At 46.8% G+C, this 26,427-nt stretch overlaps 1 protein-coding gene across 5 annotated transcripts in view; it reads right to left on the bottom strand.

Moving 5' to 3' along the window:
• Positions 1-26,427, bottom strand: part of map7d1a (MAP7 domain containing 1a) — a 248,191-nt gene that overhangs the window by 36,388 nt on the left and 185,376 nt on the right. For 3 of the 5 annotated variants that reach the window (XM_048558096.2, XM_059654256.1, XM_059654257.1), the window contains 8 exons: positions 21,333-21,443; positions 18,769-18,891; positions 18,012-18,154; positions 13,417-13,574; positions 10,830-11,098; positions 5,171-5,306; positions 4,448-4,628; positions 1,388-1,492 (listed from right to left, as the gene is read on the bottom strand). In XM_048558096.2, coding sequence (XP_048414053.2) covers positions 1,388-1,492; positions 4,448-4,628; positions 5,171-5,306; positions 10,830-11,098; positions 13,417-13,574; positions 18,012-18,154; positions 18,769-18,891; positions 21,333-21,443 — 1,226 coding nt within the window. The remainder of the gene's footprint in view (positions 1-1,387; positions 1,493-4,447; positions 4,629-5,170; positions 5,307-10,829; positions 11,099-13,416; positions 13,575-18,011; positions 18,155-18,768; positions 18,892-21,332; positions 21,444-26,427) is intronic. The other 2 variants (XM_059654254.1, XM_059654255.1) reach the window with 2 other exon arrangements.

Here is a 26,427-nt window from a genome sequence, read left to right as displayed (position 1 = left end):
GGGGGGTAATAGGGCACTGTGCTCGGAGTGGGGTGTGGGGGGACAATAGGACACTGTGCTCGGTGTGGGGGGGACAATAGGGCACTGTGCTCGGTGTGGGGGGGGGACAATAGGGCACTGTGCTCGGTGTGGGGGGTGGGGGGACAATAGGGCACTGTGCTCGGTGTGGGGGGGACAATAGGGCACTGTGCTCGGTGTGGGGGGTGGGGGGCAAGAGGGCACTGTGCTCGGTGTGGGGGGTGGGGGAACAATAGGGCATTGTGCTCGGTGTGGGGGGGGACAATAGGGCACTGTGCTCGGTGTGGGGGGGGGGACAATAGGGCACTGTGCTCGGTGTGGGGGGGGGGACAATAGGGCACTGTGCTCGGTGTGGGGGGGGGGACAATAGGGCACTGTGCTCGGTGTGGGGGGGGGTAATAGGGCACTGTGCTCGGTGTGGGGGGGGTAATAGGGCACTGTGCTCGGTGTGGGGGGGGACAATAGGGCACTGTGCTCGGTGTGGGGGGGGTAATAGGGCATTGTGCTCGGTGTGGGGGGGGTAATAGGGCACTGTGCTCGGTGTAGGGGGGGGACAATAGGGCACTGTGCTCGGTGTGGGGGGGGGGGGGACAATAGGGCACTGTGCTCGGTGTGGGGGGGGGTAATAGGGCATTGTGCTCGGTGTGGGGGGGGGTAATAGGGCATTGTGCTCAGGGGGGAGAAGACACTATGCACAGGAGTAAGGAGTACTGTGCTCAGGAGGAGGAGGGCACTGTGCTGGGGGGTCATTGTGCCTAGGGCAGGTTGTAGGGGGCAGTGTTCTCAGAGAGGGTCTTGGCCCTGTGCCTGACTCATAGGTGAGGCTAAGAGCAAAGGCCGGGGCGGTACGAGGGGTCTGATTCTGATGGTGACATTTGAGCTGATGATGGTACAGAGAGATGGGTACTGAGGGTTAAGCACAGAGGGGTGGGGATGGAGGGGTGGGCACGGGGGCGGGGGATACCAACACAAAGTACCCCCTACTTAGTGACAGATGTTCCCCAAAGAGCACCATGATTGCAGGGAGCAGCAAGAATGGAGGTACAGCAAAGTGACTGGGAAATATTCCTTGAAAATCCTTCACAGCATTCCACATCCACCCCAGCGGCAGTGGGGCATGGGCAGGACCGTCACTGTCGTGTTCCTGCTGGCTTGGGCAGGAAGGACACGCAGAGGGGCCTGACCTCGGATATGCATCACTTCCTGGGGTAACATCAGCAAAGCAGGCTGACCCCCCCCTTAAGAAAGGGCACCATTTAGAGTTTTGAATCAGTTAAACTATCCAATTCGCTGAAGATGAACGAGGCCGTCGATACCGCAGCAACATGGTTATGGTGCAGTTGCCATAGTGAGCATGCTCAGGAATTACCTTCCTTCTCTCTGACCGTTCCTGCTCTTCCTTCTGGAAGTGTCTCTCTCGTTCCAGTCTCTGTTTCTCTGCCTCCTCACGTGCTCGAGCTTCTGCCTCTTCTCTCTGAGGACGGGAGGAACTGTGACATTAATTCCTCTCAGGTGAACAGCTTCAATGTCCTCTTGTACCTTTACGATTCACTGGGATTACAGCGAACCCATCATTAAATCCCTTCCCCACTCCTACTCGCATTACACTTGAGTCTAAGTGACCTGTGAAAATGTTACCTCCTGACAGCTACACTTGCTACTCAATGATGTATTGGTCCGTGTTGACCACAAAGTGATAACAGACAGCTTCTGCTCAAGAGGCAAGATGACCCATTAAATTATTAAACTGAGATTTTTGAGTCGAGCTGGGGGCTTTTGATCGACATTGACCAGCTGAGGCCCCCAGCAGCGACACGGAGCCAGCAGCACAGTTCACAGCCAAATTTGCTTTTCTTATCCTCTTGCCAAGTCAGAAGGAAGTGGGAGGGCTCCCTCTCTCAGCCCCTCAAACAAGTCACCTCTAGTGATCAACCACCATCAAATTCCACCAAGACCACAATCCAGAGCTTGTTGGACTGCAATCTCTTCCCAGTCCCCTCCTGATGTCTCAATACCAGCCCACAACCAGCAACCAGTGCTGAATCTGCTCAGCCTGCAAAGGCCCTCCTCAGCAATCCATCACCATCAGCCCCAGCCTCGGCACCTCAATCTGGTTGGCTGCAAGAAAGGAAACAACATTCCCCTTCCCCACTCTACCTCTGTCAATACTATGGACACAGGGGTCAGAATGAGCTGGGTTCTGACCCTTGTCTAACCAGGGCAAACACATTCTTTCTACTTTCCTCGCCTCCCTTCCCTAAGGGCATTGTGGGCCAGACCTACAGCACACGGACTGCAGTGGTTCAAGAAGGAAACTCACTGCCATCTTCTCAGGGGTAACTAGGGACAGGCAATAAATATTGACTCAGAGAGTGATGTTCACATCCCATGATTGTATGTCTCTTGTCACTCCGTTTTATTCAGTCATACAGCATGGAAACCGACCTCTCAGTCCAACTCGTCCAGGCCAACCAGGTTTCCCAAACGAAATTACTCCCATTTGCCTGCATTTGGCCCATATCCCTCCAATCATTTCCTACTGACGTACCCATCCAAATGTCTTTTAAATGTTGTAACTGTAGCTGCGTCTGAAGTTGTAGACATGCTCATTGAGCTGGTGGGTTTGGTTGCCCACGTTTCGTCACCTTGCTTGGTAACATTATCAGTGCGCCTCCAGTGAAGTGTCTGTGTTCTGTCCCACGCCTGTTTATATGCCTCGGTTTGCTGGGGTGGTCGATATTACTTCCAGTTCTCTTTCTCAGTGGTTTGTATATTGGGTCCAGTTCAATGTGTTTGTTGATGGAGTTCCAATTGGAATGCCAGGCCTCCAGGAATTCGCTGGTGTCTCTCTGTTTGGCTTGTGTGATTATGGATGTGTTGTCCCAGTCGAATTCGTGTCCCCCATTGTCTGTGCGTATTGAGACAAGTGAGGATTGGTCGGGTCTCTTGGTGGCTGGTCAGTGTTCGTGTATCTGTATTGTCAGTTTTCTTCTGGTCTGGCCTGTATAGTGTTCCTCACAAGAACTGTGTACATGATGCATGGATACACTAACACTAACGAGCCGCCAAGAGACCCGACCAATTCTCACTTGTCTCACTATACACAGACAAGGAGGAACATGAATTCTACTGGGACAACACATCCATAATCACACAAGCAAACAGAGACGTGCCAGGGAATTCCTGGAGGCCTGGTATTCTGATCAGAACTCCATTAGCAAACACATTGAATTAGACCCTGTGTACAAACCACTGAGAAACAGAACTGGAAGCAATACTGAACACCCCAACAAACAGAGACATACAAATAACAAGCACAGGACAGAACACCACTTCACCAGAGGCGCATTGATAATGTTACCCAGCAGGGTGTGCAAACATTTGCAAACAAACCCACCGGCACGGCGAGTAAGTTTACAACCTCACCCACAACCCAAACTACAAACCTTCTCAAAACCTGCATCTACTACTTCCTCTGGCAGTTCGTTCCACACGTGAACCACCCTGGTGTGAACAATTTGTCCCTCATGTTGTTTTTAAATCTTTCTCCTCTCACCTTAAAAACATGTCCCCTAGTTTTGAAATCCCCCATTCTAGGGAAATGACAACTACCATTAACACTATCTACATCCCTCATTATTTTATACACTTCTATAAGGCCACCCTCCTATGTTCCAGTGAAAAAAGTCCCAGCCTATCCAATCTCTCCTTGTAACTCAAACCCTCCATTCCCAGAAACATGGTGATAAATCTCTTCTGGACCCTTTCTAGCTTAATAATATCCTTCAAGTAATAGGGCGACCAGAACTGGACACAGTATTCCAGAAGAGGCCTCACCAATGTCCTGTATGACCTCCTGTGCTCAAAGGACTGAGCAATGAAGGCAAGCGTGCTAAACACCTTCTTAACTCCCCTGTCTACATGTCAAAGAATTATGTTCCTGAACCACTAGATTCCCCTATTCTACAACACTACCTAAGGTCATAAGACCAAAAGACACAGGAAGAGAAATTAGGCCATTCAGCCCATCAAGTCTGCTCCACCATTCGATTATGTCTGATGAGTTTGTCAAACCCACTCTCCGACCTTCTCACCATAAACTTTGATCCCCATAACAATCAAGAAACAATCTATTTCTGTCTTAAATATACTCAATGAGCTGGCCTTTATATCCGCTTCAGAGACCCAAATCACTGAGGAACATACTGACGTTCTCCCAATGCTCCATCTTTCCAGCCATGTTCCAGACACAGTTGCTTATTTGGTTCTCACTTTCCCATTTTCTGCTCTGTCAGAAACAGAACTAATTCTGACTTTGAACTCTAAGCTGCACATTAATACTAATATAGCACCAGAGGATTCAGGAACGGACAGAGGTGGAGAGAGTGGGGCTGGGGTTTACCCTGAATCCCATGCCGGAACTCCTAACCTGTTTCTGCAAGCGCTCCATTTCCTCTCGCTCAGCTTCAGCCGCTCTCTGCTGACACTCCTCTTCCTCGAGACGTTGCTCTTCTTCACGTTTCTGACGGTCCTCTTCAAGGCGAAGAGCGTCAGCCATGCGCTGGGCTCTCTCCTCGGCCTTTCTGCGGGCAATTTCCTCCTTCATCTGTCTACAGTGAACAGAATAAATGGTTCATTTTCTTCAGGTGAAGGGAGCTTGCTCTGGGCCATCCAGGCTTTATTAAGGCAAATGTTAATACACCAGACACAGAGGGATGGCAGCCTGCTACACACATGCACACGCGTGCACTCACAGTCACGCACACCCACACACACAGGCCCCACATTCTCCATGTGCACCTTTACGGGAACATATAACCCATTTATTGGCTGCTCTTGCAGGGCAGGCTCGCAGTTAAGATGCAATTTCCCAAATTCTCTTTACTTGGCTGCAGACCCTCTGCTTGGCATCTAGACCAATGTGCTAAGATGAAAAAATGCCAGGAATATCCACCACACACACACACACACAATGAACTGATGGTGTGTTCACCCACTGAACCCCCAAGCCCACACGGTGAAGGGGCAGCATGTTCACCCAATTAACTCCCAAACCCACAGGGTAAAGGGGCAGCGTGTTCAGCCGCTAGAACTCAAACCCAGAGAATGAACCCACAGTGTGCTGCCTACTCTTACTAAGTCCTAAACTCACCTCATCTTCTCCTCCTGTTCCTTTCTCTCCTGCTCCTCCCGCTCCCTCTGTTCTCTCGCTAACCGTCGTTTCTCTGCGAGGACTCTCATGGCTTCCTCAGGGTCTGTGGTTCCTGCAATTGTTTTAGCAGGTGAACCTAAAACACAGAACAGGTACGCTGTGAAAATATGAATATTGGCAGTGCCACACATCATCGTGATGCCCACTTCCAACTAAATGCTCTTGAATTGCAACTATCTCGACTTTGTAAGCAAATGTAGGACTCTCTGTATCCAATAGGACCCTAATGTACCCAGTTGTCCTCTATTTTGCCCTTACACCCCACACTCATTAAATGCTGCCAATTTGCTGAGGGCTGCTACTCTCTTGGGAAAGTAGAATGTTTGGACAAATACAGACAGGAGTTGTGCAATTTTACAGTGGGTTATCTAGTGTAACTGAATCAACAAGCCTCATGCATGCTCTCTTCACCAATGATAGGGCCGAATTCACAGCAACGAAAGCAAGTTCCTTAAAATCTGGCCTATGCTTGCCATTCTAAAGGGATACCGTCCCAGACAAATAGATCCAAATGGAAAATGGCTTGTCAATGTATTTTTAATGCATTCAGTACCTCTCCTAACACCATGAAATGCATTATTTTTGTTGTTGTTGAACTCATCTCACAAAACAGGTAGATTCCTTTACCAGTGTGCGGAGATGGGGAGTGCTTCTGAATCTGTGTGACGTTTCCAAGAGATACCTTTCCTAAAGGGCCCATTTGCAACAGCAATTGGAACTCACGTCCAACTGGTCTGGATAGAAATAGTCTGTAAAGGTAGCAGGAGAATACAGGAGATTGGCACTTGGCAATGATGCACGTATCACTTCTTCCTGGCCGTCATCATGCTGTGGCGTCTAGAGGTGATCCAGCTCCAGGCTTGTGAGGATGGTGAGTATCTTTGTGGGGTTGCATTTCCTTTGTTCCTTCCTGGTACAATGTGGTGGCTGTTTGAGTCTGGGTAGGGGCTGCAGGAGCCTGGCCCCATTCCGATTTCCAATGCTTGGCAATGGGCAGGTGGCAAAGTGCCTGCACTCCTGTTGGCACATCTCACAGAGGGCCGCATGCAAGCAACCTGACTTTAAAGTTCATTAAACTGACTGCTCTTGGCAAGACCGCAAAGAGAGCAGTCAGTGAAAGGATGGGAGAAGACAGGATTACGACAACAGATTTAGGTGAGGAAAGGTAGAAGGAGTGGATGGGCTGAGTGGCCTGCTCTGGTGTGGTATTTTCTCTGCAATGGTGTTAGCTGCTGCTACAGCAACTCAGCACCAGCTAACATGTGTGGCTCAGCGGCATCACTCCCATCACTAAGGCACAAGTTTGTGGGTTCAAGTGACAAATAGCAAAGGTGACCAAAAGATTGATTAAAGAGGGGATAAGCAGAAAAAGTGTAGACTAGCCAGGATGTAAACGTGGATTGCAAGAGTTACATGTGTCTAAAAAGGAAAAGAGTAGATTAAGTAAATGTTTGATCTCTTAGAGTAACAACAATGTTAATTATTGTGGGATATAAGGAAATGGTGGACACATTAAACAATTTTCTCAATCAATAGAGTCATAGAGTCATACAGCACGGAAACAGCCCCTTCGGTCCAACTTGTCCATGCCGACTAAGTTTCCCAAATACAAGGGAAAAATTACTGGAAAGTCTTAAACTAAAAAGTGGTGATTTCCAAGAACCTTATTGAATTAGGGGTCTAAAGGAGCTAGCCGCTGAGACAGTGCATACAACAGATTATGATTTTCCAGAATTCCTTAGCTTCGAGAAAAGGTTGAGTGCATTGAAAGTTAGCAAATGTGACATCACTATTCAAGAAAGGAGGGCAAGAGAAGCCAGTGAATTACTGGCCAGTCAGTTGTTGGAAAACTGCCCGAGTCTGTTCCAAAGGAAGTTTCGGCATAGCACTTAGGAAATCATTGCATGCTTCGACAAAGCAAATGTGGTTTTACAAAAAGGAAATTGTGTTTGATACATCAATAAGTTTTTGAGGACACAGTTAGAAGGACAGATAAAGGAGAAACATGAGATTTAATAATGTACTTTCAAAAAACATTTGATAAATTGCCACATAAAAGGCAAATATATTAAATACAGGCTGATAGAGTTGGGGATGATACCATGGCGTAAGCTGGATTATTAGTAGCTGTCAGGAAGCAGACAGTAAGGATAAACAGGGCATTTCCAAGTTGGCAGGATTTGATTGATTGTTTGCGAGCGGTACAGGCAGATCATTCTAAGCAAACACTGAACAGATCAAACAGGCTTTGACAGAGCCCAAAGAGGATGCCCCTCGTTCTCACACACCACCCCACCAACCTCCGGATACAACGCATCATCCTCCAACACTTCCGCCATCCACAATCCGACCCCACCACCCAAGACATTTTTCCATCCCTACCCTTGTCTGCTTTCCGAGAGACCACTCTCTCCATGACTCCCTTGTCCGCTCCACACTGCCCTCCAACCCCACCACACCCGGCACTTTCCCCTGCAACTGCAGGAAGTGCTACACTTGCCCCCACACCTCCTCCCTCACCCCTATCCCAGGCACCAAGATGACTTTCCATATTAAGCAGAGGTTCACCTGCACATCTGCCAATGTGGTATACTGTATCCATTGTACCCGGTGTGGCTTCCTCTACATTGGGGAAACCAAGCGGAGGTTTGGGGACCGCTTTGCAGAACACCTCCGCTCGGTTCGCAATAAACAACTGCACCTCCCAGTCGCGAACGATTTCAACTCCCCCTCCCATTCTTTAGATGACATGTCCATCATGGGCCTCCTGCAGTGCCACAATGATGCCACCTGAAGGTTGCAGGAACAGCAACTCATATTCCGCTTGGGAACCCTGCAGCCCAACGGTATCAATGTGGACTTCACCAGCTTCAAAATCTCCCCTTCCCCCACTGCATCCCAAAACCAGCCCAGCATGTCTCTGCCTCCCTAACCTGTTCTTTCCCTCACCCATCCCTTCCTCCCACCCCAAGCCGCACCTCCATTTCCTACCTACTAACCTCATCCCACCTCCTTAACCTGTCCATCTTCCCTGGACTGACCTATCCCCTCCCTACCTCCCCACCTATACTCTCCTCTCCATCTTCGGTCCACCTCCCCCTCTCTCCCTAATTATTCCAGAACCCTCACCCCATCCCCCTCTCTGATGAAGGGTCTAGGCCCGAAACGTCAGCTTTTGTGCTCCTGAGATGCTGCTTGGCCTGCTGTGTTCATCCAGCTCCACACTTCGTTATCTTGGATTCTCCAGCATCTGCAGTTCCCATTATCACTTTGACAGAGGAATACAGGTCACATTGCACAGGGCGTGCACTGGGTGAGATCAACATTAGCAAGATCAGTGGGGTGTCACAGAAATCACTGTCACTTCTTACAGTCTGTAACAATGACTTTGACTAAGAGATGGAGCGACATATTCTTGTTTGTTGATGGTACAAAGCCAGGTAGGAATGCGAGGAAGACACCAAAAGGCTGCAAAGAGGCATAATTGGGTAAGTGAGTGACAAAGTGACACATGTGTAGGTGTGTGAAGTTATTCATTTTGTCCATAGGAACAGCAAGGAAGGAAGTATGAAACTTGTACTGGTTAATGTGTGAAGGAATTTGGGCGTGGTCATGCTAGGCACGCTGAAAGTTAGCACACAGTTATAGCAAGCAATTAGGACAGCAAATGGCTATTTATCGGGTGCAAGGGGACTGGAATACAGCAATACTGCTCCAACCGTATAGGCCTTTAGTAAAATGGTAGCTGTGTGCACCTTTTGGTGTCCATGTAAAGGGAAGGATAACAGAAGGATATATTTCCATTAGAAGCTGTATAGCAAAGGATTTCATGGTCAATTACTGCAATAGGAAGATTGTCCTATGATGAGAGACTGAGTAAATTGGATCTACACTTTCCGGAGTTCAGAGAATAGGACGTGATTTCGTTAAAACTTACAAGATCCTGAAGACATGACAGTGTCAGCAGTTTTTGTGAGGCTGTGGGAATCTAGATTTCGACAGCACAATCAGTAAATAAGGATAGAGACGAGGAGAAAATTCCTCAATAAGAGAAAGTGGTGAATCTTTGGAATTCTGTACCCTAGACCATTGTGATTGCTCCATCACTGAGTATATTCTGGGCTGACAGATAAGATTTTTGATGTCTCAGGGAATGAAGGGTAATGGGGAACAGGCAGAAAGAGCAAACAAAGCAAAAAATCAGTCATGATCAAATTGGATGGCACTGCAAAGTTGAGAGGACACACAGTCTATTCCTTTGATTGTTTCCTAATACGGTTCAGGGACTACAGTCCAAGTTGTCACTCCTGGGCAGTATCTCGAAGAATCATGAATGCCAAGTGTGAAGCAGGTCAATCGGCCCATCGAGTCCACACTGACCCTCCAAAGAGAATCTGACCCAGACCCACTCCTCTACCCTATTCCTGTAACTCTGTATTTCCCGTGGCTAATCCATCTGGCCTACACATCTTTGGAAACTATGGGCAATTTAGCACGGTCAATCCACATAACGCGCACCTGTTTTGACTGTGGGAGGAAACCCACGCAGACAGAGGGAGAGTGTGCAAACTCCACACAGACAGTCGCTTCGGTCTGAATGTGAACATGGGGCCCTGGTGCAGTGAGGCAGCAGTGCTAACCACTGAGCCACTGTGTTGCTCACAGTAGTTTTCAGTGTTAGAAATGTAGGCCCCTTTAGCATAAACCGGAACAGCTCCAGAACTGATATGGAGCTGGTATCGCAATGGTAATGTCACTACCTCTGAGCCAGGGGAACCTTCTCTTAACGTTTCCGAACATGTTGATTCCAAATATCTAACACAACCTGCAATGTGCTTTGAGGGGAAGCTCTTGGTACTACCTCTGGGCCAGGAGGCCTAGGGTGAAGTCCCACCTGCTCCAGAGATGTGTCATAACAAGTTGACTGAAAATACCAAAAACTGATTTGATTTTGTATCCCCTTATTTCTCCCACTTTTTGATCTCTGATATCATTACACTGCCTTTCATGGCCTGTGTTTAAAGTTTGTTAATTTTGTGATTGTTCATATTTGTATAATCAAAACCAGTGAGTTCATCCCCAGTATGGGGTTGGGGTTTGGGTTCTGGACAGGGAAAGCTGAAAACTAGTGTCTGCAATAATTTAGAGATTTACAATAAAACGCTTGTGAATCTCTGGAAGTCGTTTACATATGCGTATCAGTCTTTAATGACAGGAGTGCTGCAGTTAGAGGTGCTAAATTTCAGATCAAACACTAAATAAAGGCCTTCTTGTCTTTCAGACAGACATACTACAGCCCTGTTCAAAATGGTGTTTTCACAAGTGTCCTTGAACCAAATCACTGCTCACACAAATCATCTGGTCGTTAGCACACTGCTCTTTATGGGATCTTGCTATGCATAACTAGGCAGCTTTGTTTCCTTTAAGCAATGGCATGGTCTACACTGTGGTGCATCATTGTCTTTAAATTACTTCGCGATGTCTTTAGTTATAGAAGATATTACAGAAAAGTATATGGTTCGTTTACTCAGTTATCAATGATTTTTTTTCAATTAAAAACTTCCGGATTGGAGTCATCAATTGGTGCTGATTGACTTACCATGAGCTGGCTCAGGAGTCTCAACAGGGATCTCCTTTGTTTTTAGGCTGCTGGCTGACGAAGGTCTGGAACTTTCCTTCGGCTCCTCGTCCTTCTCCTCTTTCCGTTTCAGGCAGCTTTCCTTCGCCTTTCGGTTCTCGCCTCTGGCTTTTGACTTCCTTGTTGTGGTGCTGCTGCCTGCTGTCGGTGGCACCAAAGGGACTGCAGGACTACTGCTGGTAACCAATGTCCGACGTCTGGGCGAGCTGGGCAATGACCGATTCTTCAACCTGTTTGCAAATGACAACACGGCAAATCATTTCAAAACGGGCGTGGGGGTTGGCTTGGGAGGAGGGTGTTGTTACACACTGTACTCGCTGATCTATGTCAACTCCATATTCCCCAGCACCTCAAACTCTCATCTTCACAGTCTCATCTGCTGGCCACTGATTGGCTCCTCAGAGGGAGGTCATAGTAGCGAGAAGCAGGAGAGATTCTGGACTCCTCTGGGAATTCTGACCCAACATTCCAGATCAATGGAAAGCAACGAGAGAAGTATCATCTCTGAAGCCAGTTGAGAGGGACAACAAGAGGGGACAGGGCGAAAATGAACAAAGGGGACGATCTTTGAGAGAGTGGAAGGTGCAGGAGATTAAATTATGGATAAAAGAAAAAGGGTAAGAGACAGAAGATGGATTTTGAGGTTTTGATCTGACATTGCTGGAATGATGACATACATCCGAGACAGGATGGTGTGAAGGTCCATAACACAACTGAGAATCAGTGTCTTGAGAATCTGGTCTACTTTTCTGGGCTGGACAAGGGGATGAAACAGCAGGTGAAGGAGTGAATTCACTTGTCACACTACCCAGTGTGTGCCACTCAAATCCACCCCACAGTATTGTTATCTAGACAGCACTGTGACAGAAGGAAGGCTCAGAGGCAGCTCAGTACGTAGCAGCAGCATCAATATCATCATGCCATTCACTTCTTGTATTCCAGACGCAAAATGGAAGAAAGTTTACTTTTAACAAGGTGAGGTTGATCATTATTAGAGTTGGGAGGGGAGGGACTTTGTTTAGGAGATGGTGGAGACAGAACCATTAACGAGTTTGCACCGGAGAGTATGTCAATGTGTTTATCCCAGTGTCTCCTGCAGGATCTCAGCAGTGATTACAATGCACAATACTAGAGAGATGTCAGGTGGCCAGACTGGGCCATGCTTATATAACCTGCTACAAATCAGATAACATTATGGAATAAAGAATACCTGGGAGCGAGGTAGAGGTTGGAATCTTATCAAGGTGCTAGAGTAATTTATATATAGAGTAACAATATCTAAAAATGAATTACAAGCTGGAGTCCAGTTGAGAGTTTAACTCATTTATATACAGGATAACAGAATAAGGGCTCAGATGAAATCTAATCAAGGGATTCAGGCAGTTGACAAATTTATATCAAGGACTTCGATGAGGAAAATGAAGACTTGGCAGCTACGTTTGGGAAGGAGGCACAAGAAGTTTGAAGACAAATAAAAGGTAGGTTGGGTGAGTGAGCTGAATTCTGGCTGATAGTGTCTAATGTGGGAAAATGAGTGGAATTCTGAGGTGCTGAGGGATTTAGGTGTACTAGTGCATGGAGTTACAAAATGTTAGCATGAAGGTACAGCACCTAAGCAAGAAGATTAACAAGATGTTATTCGATAATATGACAGGACTTGAACAAAAAATGTAAGAGTTTTCAGCTTGTTATATAGGGCACTGGTGAGACCACATCCCAATAACTGTGCAGTTTGATTTCCTTATTATAGGAAGCATGTAAATGCATTGGAGACGGTTCAGAGAAGATTTACTCAATTGATATCAGGAATAAGTGGGTTGTCCTTTGAGGATAGGTCGGACAGATCGGACATGGTGGCTCAGTGGTTAGCGCTGATGCCTCACAGCACGAGGGACCCAGATTCAATTCCAGCCTTGGGTGACTGTCTGTATGGTGTTTACACATTCTCCCCGTGTATGCGCGGGTTTCCACCAGATTCTACAGTTTACTCCCACAGTCCAAAGACGTGCAGGTTAGGTGGATTGACCATGGGAAACTATCCGTTTGATTAGGGAGGTGCAGGCTAGGTGAATTAATCATGGTCAACTTTTGGATGACATGGGCGGGGGGCTCCTCTTTGAAGGGTTGATGCTGACTCGATGGGCTGAAAGGCCTGTAGGGATTCTCTGACATATTTCAGTCAAGATTATAAAGATTGTGGGGAGACCTGATTGAAGTGTGTAGGATACTGAATGGCCCTGACAAGGTGGATATGGAAAGGATGTTTCCTTTTGTGGGTCTGTCAGAGCTAAGGGACTCGGATTAAACATTCAGTGCAGAGATAAGGAGAAAAATTTTTCAAGGGATTACATGACTTTGGAACACACTGTCTCAGAAGGTGGTGGAAGTAGGGATCTTGAATTGTCAGAGCTGGACAGAGTTTTGTCAGGTGAGGGAATTTAATGTATTCAGGGGAATGTGAAATTCGGAATGCAAACTGATCAGCTGTGATCATATCGAAGAGCAGGGCCTGACGGGCTGAGTGGCCTATTTGAAATGTCCTGTGTACCTGGCTTCTCTTGCCACTGACTCTTTGCTCCTGACAATTGGAAGAGACTGTCGTTTCCTCATCATCTTGTCAGCCATGCTCCCCGAATTCAACAGCGCGTGCTTTTCCTTGGCATTCTCCCGCTCCTTATCCTTTTTCTCCTTCTTCTTGCTTTCACTCTGGTGACAAAATGGAAAAGCGTTCAAACTCTAACACGGATAACAGGTAAACTGTATTCTGAAGAGGGGACGCGGAGCCCTCCCTATTGGCATTGTGGGTCAACGCATAGCAGGTGGTCAGCAGCAGTTCAAGAAGGCTCAAGGGGCAACTAAGCACGGGCAAGAAATAAAAACCAAAAGAACTGCGAATGCTGTTAATCACAGGCAAAAATAGCAATTGCTGGAAAAGTTCACCAAGTCTGGCAGCATCTGTGGACAGGAATCGGAGTTAACTCTTCAGGTCGAGCGACCCTTCCTCAAAGCAGGGCAATAAATGCTGATAACCAATGACCCCCACATCCCACAAAATAATAAATAAAAGGTACAGTTACAACATTTAAAAAAAATTGGACAGGGACATGAATAGGAAAGGTTTGGAGGGATATGAGCCAAAAAGCAAGCAGGTGGGGCTAGTTTAGTTTGGGAAACATGGTCAGCACGGACAAGTTGGAACAAAGGGTCAGTTTCCATGCTGCTTTCTCTCTCCATAGATGCTGCCAGACTGGCTGAGTTTCTCCCACAATTTTTGTTCTTGCTGAAGGTAAAATGTGGCAACTTGTTCATCCAACAACCCAGAATCACCTGTAGATTCCATAGTCTTACCAAACCATCGGGTTACTCTCCCACTACAGAGTCAACTGGTGGTGATTTAATCTGAGGGTCACCATGCTTCAGGTGAGGAGAGAGGTTGAGAAGGGACGTCAGAGAGTCAACAGCACAGAAATAGGCCCTTCGGCCCAACCAGTCTATGCCAACCACAATCCCAAACTAAATAGTCCCACCTGCCTGCTCCTGGCCCCTATCCCTCCAAACCCTTCCTATTCATTTATTTATCCAAATGGCTTCTAAACATTATAATTGTACCTGCATCCACCACTTCTTCTGGAAGTTCATTCCACACACGAACGACTCTCTGTGTAAAAGAAATTGCCCCGGTGTCCTTTTTAAATCTTTCTCCACCCACCTTAAAAATATGGCCTTTGATCGTAAAATCCCCCAGCATGGGGAAAAGCCATTGCCTTTCGTGGTAACCTCAACGAGTGGCTGTGGGCACTGAACCCATGCTGTTATCATTACTCTGCGTTGCAAAGCAGCCATCCAACCAACTGAGCTATTTGGCCCCCTCCAATGAATACTTAAGCAAGTTGTGAAATTGCAATACGGTCCAGCGAAAGACTATTATGAGATGAATGTACATGATTAATGGACTATGGCATAGCATGACAGGGAGATTCCAACCTAACAAATCTGCCTCTCTTTTGTCCCTCAGGCTCTCAGAGAAGTGAAACATTTCCTCTGAATTGACAAAGGGATTTGGAAAGTGAGTGGGTTACAGCTTGAGGGTCTTTGGCTTTAATGGTTTGTTTAGGAGAACTTTGCAAAATGAGGAAAACAGGGTGAAAAACAAGCATTGGGGTACTGCGAGGCTTACAATGTCCAGACAAAAAACAGCTTTCTACTGGAGGCTAAGGAAACGCTGACACTGGTCTTATTGACATTGATCATACCATTGCTGGAATCAACTTCACTCCCATGCCAAGTCACTACTTGGATACAACAATGAAAATCCTCTCAGATGCTTGTAATAACAGGGTGTGGAGCTGGAGGAACACAGCAGGCCAGGCAGCAGCAGCAGCAGAGGAGCAAGATGCTGCCTGGCCTGCTGTGTTCCTCCAGCTCCACACCTTGTTATCTCAGACTCCAGCATCCACAGTTCCTCCTTTTGTTCTCAGATGCTAACTCTGTTTAGGGTAAATCTTTGAAATTTTTATTACATGGTGTCCAAATGCCCTGCTCAGTCCCATAGCCCTCTTTCCCCAGTCTCAGTATCTTCATAATTAATAAATGAAAGTTTTCAAAGGAAATGGTAAAGACATAATATTTTTGTTCAGGCTCCTTTTACATAGAATTCCTACAGCATGGATGCAGGCCATTTGGCACTTCACGTCCACACTGAGGTCTCTGAAGAGCATCCTACCTAGACCTACCACATCTCTGTAACCCTGCATTTCCCATGGCCCATCCAACTAACCTGCACATCTTTGGGCTGTGGGAGAAAACCCATGGAGAGAACGCGCAAACTCTACACAGACAGTTCTCTGAAGGTGGAATCAAACGTGGGCCTCTGACACTGTGAGACACCAGCGCTAACCACTGAGCCACCGCGCTGCCCTCCTTTGCCTGCATCTTCCTAAGTAGTTTCCTGAAGATTAATCTTCAATTCCCGATCACTCCAGGGCAAGAGTCTCTCCAACTTCAAGAACTAATCACTTTTCTCCACCAGGAAAAACAGTAAATCCACTACAATGACATGACGACGGTTAATAATTTATTCTTATCATTTGGAAACTTGGATTCTGAGGCTGTCGGAAATGGGTTTTTGGTTTTAGTTCTGTGAAGGTAACCTTTTTTTAAAAAAAAGGCCAGAAAGTAAGTTTTTAATAATGGAGATCAAAACAGCATTTCCAAGAAATGTTATGACTTTAGTTAACTGAACAACATTTATGGGAGATGAGTGTTAGCTGCCTGAGTGTTTTATAACTTAAAAGTGAAGAGACAGAGTGAGTGAGAGAGAGAGAGAATGATGTTGTAAGTTGAGTAAAACATTGTAAAGTGAATTTCAGTGATATTTCACCCCTGTAAGAGAAGTTGCTGGCAAGAAAAAGATGATTTTTTTTGCTGCTTATGATAAGATCTTTCCAAATTGCACTTTTTTTTCATCTTTTGTGTGTGTGTAAGACTACGTTCGATGTTTTTGTTAAAAGTACATTGGCAGCCATTCACCATTATCATCAGCTGAGATCAGAGCAACAATAACCACTATGTTAGTCAACACTGCAGCCAATATAGAACAGGATCCCCAAAACAGCTACCAAATCAAAATACCAATTTCTCTGGCTCAGGTGTATGTTGTGGGGGAAGTGACAAGTGGCACTTGGCGGGAGCTCCTTGCTGATCTTAAAAAAGGCCCATAGCACCTTCTCCAATCACCTGGAATAACCAGAGTTGGAGGACAAGACCTCAGTTAACATCTCTAACAGTGCTACACCCTTCTCCAGTTCCACAGGGAAGAGTCAGTTTTGATTCAGTCCCTGGACTGAGACTTGAACTTGAACCCTAAACTTTCTAATGCAGAGGAGATGGTCCACAAACGAACTAAAGTGACCCTCATTTGCTTCATCTGCAGCTTTCCGCAAAGCACTGCCTTTTGCTGTATCTGAGGGAATTCCTGGGTTCTGGCCCAGCATCAAAGAAGGAACAGCAATATAGTTCACAACTTAAATACAATGAATAGTATTAGTCTCCTTATTTAGGGAAGGATGTACATATGTTGTAGGTGGTTGGGAGGAAATTGTATGGATTGATACTTGGAATGAGCGGATCGGACAGGCTGGGCTTGTTTCCAGTGTCATTGAGAAGAGTGAGGGGAAATCTGAATGAAATGTATATGATCCTGAATAGTCTTGTCAAGGAGGACAGTGAAAGCATGTTTCTGCTTGTAGGCCAATCCAGAAACAGTGAGATCTGTTTAAGAGTCCGAGGTCACCCCTTTCAGGGCAGAGATGAGGAGAAATGCTTTTCCCTCAGAGGTCTGTGCAGCTGTGGCACATTGGATGGTCAAATATGCTTAAGAGAGGCAAACCCATTCTTGTTAGGCAGGGATTTTGAGGGTTATCAGACATGGTTGGGGACGTGGAATTCAAAACACAAACGGCTCAGCAGTGTTGGCTTGGCTGAAAGGGCAAAATGATGTATTCTGCTGCTATTTAACAGATTTTTACGTAGTTCAACCTCTTACACAGTGTGGACTGCTCAACAATACAGGCTTATCTATGGAACTGGACCAGGACCTAACATCTTCCAGAAGAGCATTAAGCAAGAGGAGACAAAACTGAAATTCTGAACTGTGTTTTCCTTACTTTACTGATTTATTTCCACAACTTTGTACTTCTGGAGATCTGTAATGCTAGACTTTTTATTTATTTACTTTTCTGATTTACTTTCTCCCAAAGAATTTGTATTCCAGAATCTGTAGCTAGGTACCTTTGTACCTAAGATAGCACCATGTACAGCACTATTAGACACATTTCACTGTACTCCTGTACTTTCAGTCCACAGTGACAATAAAGCTTAATCTACAGATGCTGCTCTAAGTGGCGACTTGTAAACTTTTCACTGCGCTCACATGAGTACGTGACAATAACGCTAATTCTATTTCAATTCAAAGCAATAAATAATTAATTCTTCATCACAAAAAGATGAATAATTTATTATGATTCACCCGCTATTGAGGGGAACATTTGGAGGATATGATACAGCGGCAGTAAAACGACCCAGGATTTACAATCCTTTCCCTAGTGAGGCTTCCTTACCCCCCTCAGTGACAGGATTACTCACCAGGGGGAGATCAGTCTTGTGTCGTCCTAGCATATCCGGCGTGCTCAGGGCAGCTCTCCATCGGTTCGAGCATCTGTGAGGGGTTTTGCCACTGCTCGGGGCGATCGGACTGGCTGAGGACGATCGAGGACAGAGAGGAACAACTAGAAAGTTCATGGAAATAGAAGGAGAGAAAGTGGACGGAGCGGGAAGGGAGGGATGGGTAGCGAGGAGGGATCAGGGAGGGGATTCAGAGCAATGAGGGAGAGATGGAGAGGGGGTGATGGGGAGGCAGGAATTGGGTAATGTGGGGAACAGGGAGGGAGTCAAATGGGACAGGGGAGAAAGTGGTGCAGGAAGTGGGGAGGCAATAAAATAAGATACAACAGAGTAGAAGAGGTCAAATATTATGAGAGAGAGGAAAAAGAGAAGAGAGAGAGAGGCAAAGACAGAGAGAAAAAAGAGAGAGAATAGATGAAGCAAACACGAAGATAACAGGAAAAACAGTGAGGCATAAAAAGGAAGAGTAAGGCAGTCGAGATGGAGACACAGTGAGGCAGAGTACAAGAGAGAGTCAGAGAGAAATAATGGACACAAGGAGAGAGACAGAGTTGGCAGGATAAGTAGATAGACAGATAGAGAGAGCGAGCGATGGAGTGGAGGAGAGAGAATAACGATTGGATAAAATGTTATTTTTTACTTTTTAACAGAAGTCTTTGACCAAAGTCCCTTACAAACCATACCATATAAAGCGTATCAGAAGAATGTGTGAACAAACCTGTATCTCGGCCGTTACCCATTAAAACAGCAACACTCCTGCTCCTGGCGAGGAAGGACAGTGTTGGAGTCATCAGGCGGTCCACAATACTGCTCTCCCAGGGGCTCAGCTGCAAACGGCGAGCTGTAGGAAGACAAGGCCAATGTCAGCATTCTGAGCCTGGAACCAGGAGCAGGGGGAGGTAGCAGACGGAACGGGGAAACTGTCAGACCTGCCAACTCCGAGCCAGGCTGCAGTGACTATGATAAAACACGGAAGGCAGCAGACCCAAAGAATGTCAGACAAACATGGAAACCAGCAGGGAAGGATGTGAAAGGGTGGAATTCAATCTCAGCACCTGCCATTTAGCTGGAGTTCCCCTTCCCTTGACCTTAAAGAGTTAAATCTATCAGCATCATGGAGGACGTGCACGTATCAAACCTTTAATATAGTCCCATTCTCCTGTGCCCAATTGCTTTTCATTTTTTCTTTTCTTAAATATTTAACCGAATTCCCATTTTAAGTAATTATTAGATCTGCTTTCACCATTGCTTGGGCAAACTGTTCGAGTTGCTGAGGGAAAGTGCATCTTCACATCTTCAGCTCTTTTACTGGAGATCTGAAATCTATCTTCTCCTGCCAGAGCTAACATGCCAGACAAATGGGCTGTCAGCATGGGGCAGGGCTGGTACCAAATCTGGCAGTGGATCAGGGCCGACGGCAGCTCCATTATGGACCGACACAGTGGCTGCAGAGTGGCACTGTCAGTGTTTCCAGACATCGCAGAGGCAGGATCAGTAACCAGGTCTGAGAGGATTAGTTCATTTGACCTGATAGATTGCTGTGTCACCATCCCAGTGTCAGTGAGAGTGATCAATTGTATTGATTAGGATCCCAGTGTTTTCAGAAATATTGCTCACACTGATAGGATCATAATGTTAGACTGCGTGATCAATCACGCTGACAGGATCCCAGTGCTGGAGAGGGTGATCGATCATGGTGACAGGATCCCAGTGCTGGAGAGGGTGATCGATCACGCTGACAGGATCCCAGTGTTAGAGAGGGTGATGTTTCACACTCACTAACACTGCGATCCTGTCACTCACTGATAGTGGTTTGCCTTTAAATTCCCATTGACAGCCTGCTGGTCTCTCCTGAAGACAGTGCATTTGAGATTGAAGTCCAGCCCTTGACCCTGAACTGGGTCATGTTTTTACAGTACAAGGGCTGAACAGAGGCCTGGGAGCAACGGGCTACATTCCCTTAGTAAACAAACACTGCAAAACATTCTCTTTAACAAACACTTTCTGCCATACCCACACTTTCAGCCAAGAAAAGCAAGTTGTCAGTCAATGTTAGCATGCTCCTGACACACAGCACACTCCATTGCCATCAGGCAGCCCACAGCTCCTATCCCTCACAGTGAAACATGCAGCATGGCTATCACTAGGCGTGGGAAAAACAAATTGTTCCAACTGGGACACAACGGATTCTGAGGAGGGGGTGCTGTGACAGGGTGGATGCTCCAGCTTTGCAGATGCTTTCTTTCATGGACGTATTTAGAACTAGGAGCACAATTTACAAATGAGAGATCTCCCATTTTAGGTGGAGATGAGGAAGAATGTCTCTCTTTCAGAGAATCATTAGTCTTTGGAGGCTGGATTATTGCAAAATATTTAAGACCAAGTTAAGCAGAGGCCAGGGTGCCGGTGGAGGGAGTTGAGGTCCTAACCAGATCACTGTGGGTTTTATTGAACGGCAGAGTACGGCCCGAGGGTCCAAACGGCCTACTCTTGCCCCTACACATTATGACTGTACGAAGTGGCTGGCAGAAAGGGGTTATAGGATCACACTGCGGCAGCACCAACTCCTAACCACACCTAGAACCACGGTCACCGCTGACAATAAAAGCCGCTACACCAAGGCCGCCCAGCACCGGTGCCTACTGCCCATGACCAAAAAACATACACAAGGTCCACGCATTTTTGTGCGCCCGCCTCTACCCCCACCCCTCCCAACCAGTCACCCATCACCCCACCCAATCTGCCCAATTCCAACCCCCCCACCAAACTGTGTGTGACTCTCTGCTGTTTGGCTAAAGTTACGATACTGTAAAACAGCAGCGGGCCACATACACCTCTGGCCCAGTACACTATCCAGCAGCACTGAGCCACTAGAACCAGAGGGAGACTCAGGGCTGTTAATTTTCAGCAAGGCTGCCACGTAAGGGACAGTAATCAAAGTCGTCTGTGGATCTGAATAACAGCATGTGATTCTGGCAAACACTCAGCATTCCAATAAAAGGGGAACTGTTGGTTTATAATATTTTACTTAAAGCAGTCTCGGTGTTGAGAAAAAAAAACACCACAGACTGTCCACCTCTGACCCCCTTCAATTACAAAACCCTGCGTATTGTGGTTAATGACATTTTTGTAGTCCGGAGTTTCAGCAACTGTTCCAGATCAGAATAGTCGGAAAGTTAACAGCCCTGGAGAAGGCTCCTTGGTATCTGGGGGTGAGGGAGGAGGAGGAAGTTGCGGGGGGGGGGGGGGGGGTAAATGGGGGGACAATGAAACATTTCATACTTCTGCTGGGGGAATTCCAGAGTGTGGCTGAGGACTTGGACAGTCTTTTGTTTAACATGGAATCCACATGTTTGGGCAGATTGACAGCGGAGAGAGAGCAACTGTTTGACCCTGGAAGAAAATGGAGAGACAGGAGAGAGAGACAGAGAGAGAGAGAGAGAGGGAGAGAGAGGGAGAGAGAGAAATAAATACCATTGAGTCTTCCTCAAATGAGCACCTCTGGGTGGGACTTCAGATTGTGGGGATGGTGGAGATGGTGGGGATGGGAAGGTGTGGGGTAGCGATATGAATGGGGAGATGAAAGGATTTGAAGATGACGTCATTTATTTAAGGATATACTATAATTGTAACCACGGAACAAGACCACCATATGGCCAATCACACTCAACCCTTCCTCAAAACGTGTAGATCGGGCATTTCAACCTCCCAAGAACGGAGTTTGTAAGAGAACTACCCAACATCTCAATCAAATCAAAGAAAATTCTGGAATATTACATCGCGACATTTCCATTATTCAACTGTTGCTCTCCAGATACAACATTCTATAACTGACTCTCATCACACAATTACTGTTTTGTCTTATCATCCCAATTGCTGTCAACATTATAACATCCAACATAACTCCCAAAGAAACATGCATAGAAATCAACCAACAGCATCAGTTTGTTTTGGGCATACAGCATTCTGTGAGAAATAAGGATGATTAAACTGCAGTAAAAAGAATTACTCAGCTTTGAACAAAAAGACATCTAGTACTAAGTCGAGTGACAAGAAAAGGGAGTAAGGGCCAGGTGGTTAGAAACCAGAATGAACTGGTCCAAAACTGCTCGCAGATACCCAGAGGGTGAAAGGTTAAGCTTTGCACAATAGACATAGTTGAAGCGCATGCCTAATGAGAGAATGCATATTAACTTTTACGCCCATGCTTACGAAGCTGCTTAATTAGCACAACATGCGATGTATGAAGAGGGTGGGACAAGGGAAGTAACGGGAAGATTGTGCACCTTGGAGCTCAGATTGGACGGAGCTAAAAGGGGAGGATCTGGCCGGGTAAATGATGTATAAAAAGGGGAGGTTCCCTGACCTGTGTGTGCCTCAGGGAACGGGGGTGGGGGGCACCTGATTCTGCAGACTCGTAATAAAGCTTAGGTTACTTGTTTCCAAGACTTTGTCTCCACTGACTCTGTGATTGTGAGCACGTGAATCTATATCTCACAAGCTTGGGGGCTCGTCCGGGATCCATACGCTGAGTCGTCCAGCGGTGGGTTCGGAAAAGGGAAGCGCGCCCCGCTGAGTTCAGCGGTCCCAGACGTCCTTGCTTGCCGTTGGGCGGCTCAAGCGAGTGGTATCCGGATAGGAGACTCTGGAAACAAGTGGGTTTAGGTTAAGGGCCCTTGGAACGTCAGTCGATTGAGCAATTCTTGTGCACAAGACCCGGGTAAGAAAATTGACTACTGAGTACTATCCGGGAGATCGGGGAGAGTCTGTCCGGAACAGGACAGGGATGGGGACTCAATGTGTAAAAGGTGAAAGACCCCGGGAACAGAACAGGGGGCCAAGAGGACGAGGCCCTGGGATTCCGCCCGATAGTCCGTTGGGGCGGATGTTAGAGCACTGCGAGGGTGAATGAACTCAGGGTAAGAGATAAGTGTAGGATGAGTACACTTTGGATAAATCCGGCACTGGAGCTCCTCCGCATCGAACGTGCTGAGAAAATTCTGAGGATGAGGAGCAATTCAGACGTCTGTCAGCATGCCTTAATAATAAATTAGGGAATGAAATTGGGCAAATAGAGGGAACAAAGTGGTAGATAAATGAACCAAAGTGAAAGAAGCAATTTTGAAATGCAAATCACGGGCAAACTGAAAAACTTTAATAACTACATGGAGAAAAAAAACTGCAGAGGAAACAATGAACTAATCTAAACTGGTGAGCTGGGATAATCATGCATGTTGAAGAGGGATTAGATTACGTGATTATGAGGAAAACTTTAAATTGTGGGAGGTGTTGAAGCAGAGGCATGAGGTTTAGGATTTGAGTAACAAAACAGGAAGGATTGGGAAAGGAAATACAGAATAGAGAATTAGGAGTGAAACGCCAGGCTGAATTACCGTACGGAAATATAAAGGAAGTGCCTCCTGACATATCTGGCTTGCCGAGGTTGTTTCAAGGTAACGATATAAATGAGTAAGATGAGCAGGACTAGAGAGGGAAATAGACAATTTGGAATAAAATGTTGCATGCGATGCCTTGTATGTTAAAACCCTTCTCCAGGCAATCCTTCTCCCTAAACAATTGACTATTATCAAATGCGCTGCCCATGCCTCCGAGGATTCTGTAAGTAACACCCGGACTGATCAGGCTGCCGTAGATCAAACTTTTAGTGTGCTCTCTGTGCACAAGCAGGCAATCAAGTGTTTGCCTCCCTCAAACATGATGGGCATGCCAGGTATTGTCACTGTTCAGTGTTTACAGGGGGACGCCCCGGCTCTGAAAAACAATTGTGAAAGACGCATGGGTGTTTGTGCTCTGCGTCCGAAGGCCTCTGGGTCACTCCAGTTGGCCAAGTGTGTATACCCGATGATTTGTTACCAATGCTTATTGACTGGCCAAGGACTGCAGTGCATAGCAGGAAGACATTCTTGCCTGGTGACCTATTGGAGTGCCTTCCGCTTGATTTTATTGAATTGTCGCATGTACATTGCTATAGGAGTTGTCTTGTTATTGTCGATGTATTTAGAAGATGGATCGAGCCTTTCTAGCCAGTAATAATAATGACGAAGTGGGAACGTGAAAGACAGCAGGCAGCCCCGCGAAAAGGGGAAAAGGGGCGCGGCGAGAGACATCCAAAGGGAAGCTCACCTGAGGCTAGGGACAACAGATTGGCAGATGAGGTGGTACGACAAGCCGCCCAACCTGGGGCTGTGCGGATGATGTCTCTTATTCCCCTGAGGGAAGAGCCGGTCGGGTTCTCGGTGTCCAATGAAGGACTCCCATACATGGGAAAGATTGAAGGCACTGACAGATTTCTCAGAAACTATTTACTGGCAGTCTCTCGTTCTCTTACAGTGTTAAAAGCCTGAGGATTGGAGGCGCAGACTCCTCCTCTCAACTTTTTCATCGACTTGGTCAAGGCAGGAGACTGGGTCCTGGTCAAGTTGTGGAAAGAAGGAAAACCTCAGCCGCAGTGGACAAGTCCATACCTGGTGCTGTCGACCACAGAGACGGCTGCACGGACCGAAGAAAAAGGGTGGACGCATGCGGCCTGGATAAAGGGTCTAGTGGATCCGCCAGAGGACGAGTGGGAAGCACGGGAGCGGGATAATCCATTAATGTTAAAACTGAAGAAGAAGATAAGATGACGGGTGTACGCTGTACTGTAATTATAATATTATCCACTGTTGCCTGGGGAGAGGGAAACAATCATTTTTACCACTTTATGTCAAAACTACGCTCGACAAACGGGGCGTACCAAGTGCTGGGTGTGTGCTGCGATCCCACATCATGAGGAATTCCTCTTACTGTTGTACCTCTGACCAAAGAAGAAATAGGTGAGGTGCTGCAGTTTGACTCCACTTTAAATGATACGTGGGAGTCAGGCAGGGGTGCATGGAATTCTAGTTACGGGAATTGGTGGCCGCGTTGGGGAAGGTGGAACGGGAGCAAGGGGCATTATAGTTTCAAGGGATGGTTTCCTCGGCCGGCCCCACGGACCTAAGGTGCAATTGACGGTCTCAGAGTTTTGCCACCTAGGGGACAGGTTAATTCAACGTGTTTCTGTAACTGGAATGATAAAGCCCTGTTCCAATTGGGGAATTCGTCTTGTAAACTAAACATTCTAGCCTCAGACACCACCCTACCCCGAGTTTTGAATGGGACGCGTTGGGTTTGTGATAAAAGGCCTATCCATATCTACCCAGGGACATGCGCCAACACCGAGGGGAGGAGGGGTCCGGGTGGGGGAGATCCCTGCCCCATAATCAAAAGGGATGGAGTGGCTGTTGTTATCTAGCCTGTTTGGTTCCACATATAAGACTCCTGGGGCGGGCCCCTAAGCTAAACCAGAGACAAGGAGGAGGGAGACGTATCCTCTGAAAAGTAACTGAGGGGGATCGTCTCCTCTGGACCCTGTTACCCATGTATGGGACCGCCCGATCAGGGAGAGAGATACAGAAGCTGGCAGCCTCTCTGGAGGAGTTGGCCAACGACACTGCTGCTGCGTTAGCCGATACCCAATTCCAGGTGGAGGCCATAACCACTGAGATGATTGCCACTAGGCTAACGGCTCTTCAAAACCGGATGGCTCTAGACTTTGTTCTAGCCGAAAAGGGTGGAAACCTGTGCCCTAATTGGGGTAGAATGTTGTACATACATGCTGGACGCCTCCCCCAATGTTACTGATATCTCCCAGCACGTGCGAGACCAGATCGCCAAAGTAAGGGAAGCCGGTAACAGGTACCGGAATGAAAAAGGATGGGAATGGGGAAGTTGGCTGGTCAATTTGGCCATTTATGGATTGTTGATACTAGTGGGTCTGGTGGTGGGGCTCAATGTCCTGAAATGTGTATTGAGCCGACTGATGACATCCCTTGGAGGGGGGACCCAGGTTCACCGCCAAAGGCTTCTGCAATCGGAGGATAGTACGCAGCAGAGAGAGATTCAGAGGATGCTCCAGGGGTTCGAGGGTTGGGATCCCAGGGTGCAGTTTAATCATGATGCGTAGCACAAAGAAAAAGGGTAGATTATGAGAAATAAGGATGATTAAACTGCAGTAAAAAGAATTACTCAGCTTTGAACAAAAAGACATCTAGTACTAAGTCGAGTGACAAGAAAAGGGAGTAAGGGCCAGGTGGTTAGAAACCAGAATGAACTGGTCCAAAACTGCTCGCAGATACCCAGAGGGTGAAAGGTTAAGCTTTGCATAATAGACATAGTTGAAGCGCATGCCTAATGAGAAAATGCATATTAACTTTTACGCCCATGCTTACGAAGCTGCTTAATTAGCACAACATGCGATGTATGAAGAGGATGGGACAAGGGAAGTAACGGGAAGATTGTGCACCTTGGAGCTCAGATTGGACGGAGCTAAAAGGGA

The sequence above is a fragment of the Stegostoma tigrinum genome, chromosome 24 (assembly GCF_030684315.1).
Source record: "Stegostoma tigrinum isolate sSteTig4 chromosome 24, sSteTig4.hap1, whole genome shotgun sequence".
Lineage (NCBI taxonomy): Eukaryota > Metazoa > Chordata > Chondrichthyes > Orectolobiformes > Stegostomatidae > Stegostoma > Stegostoma tigrinum.
Note: the sequence above shows the minus strand (reverse complement) of the source record. Positions and strands in the feature narration are given on the sequence as shown.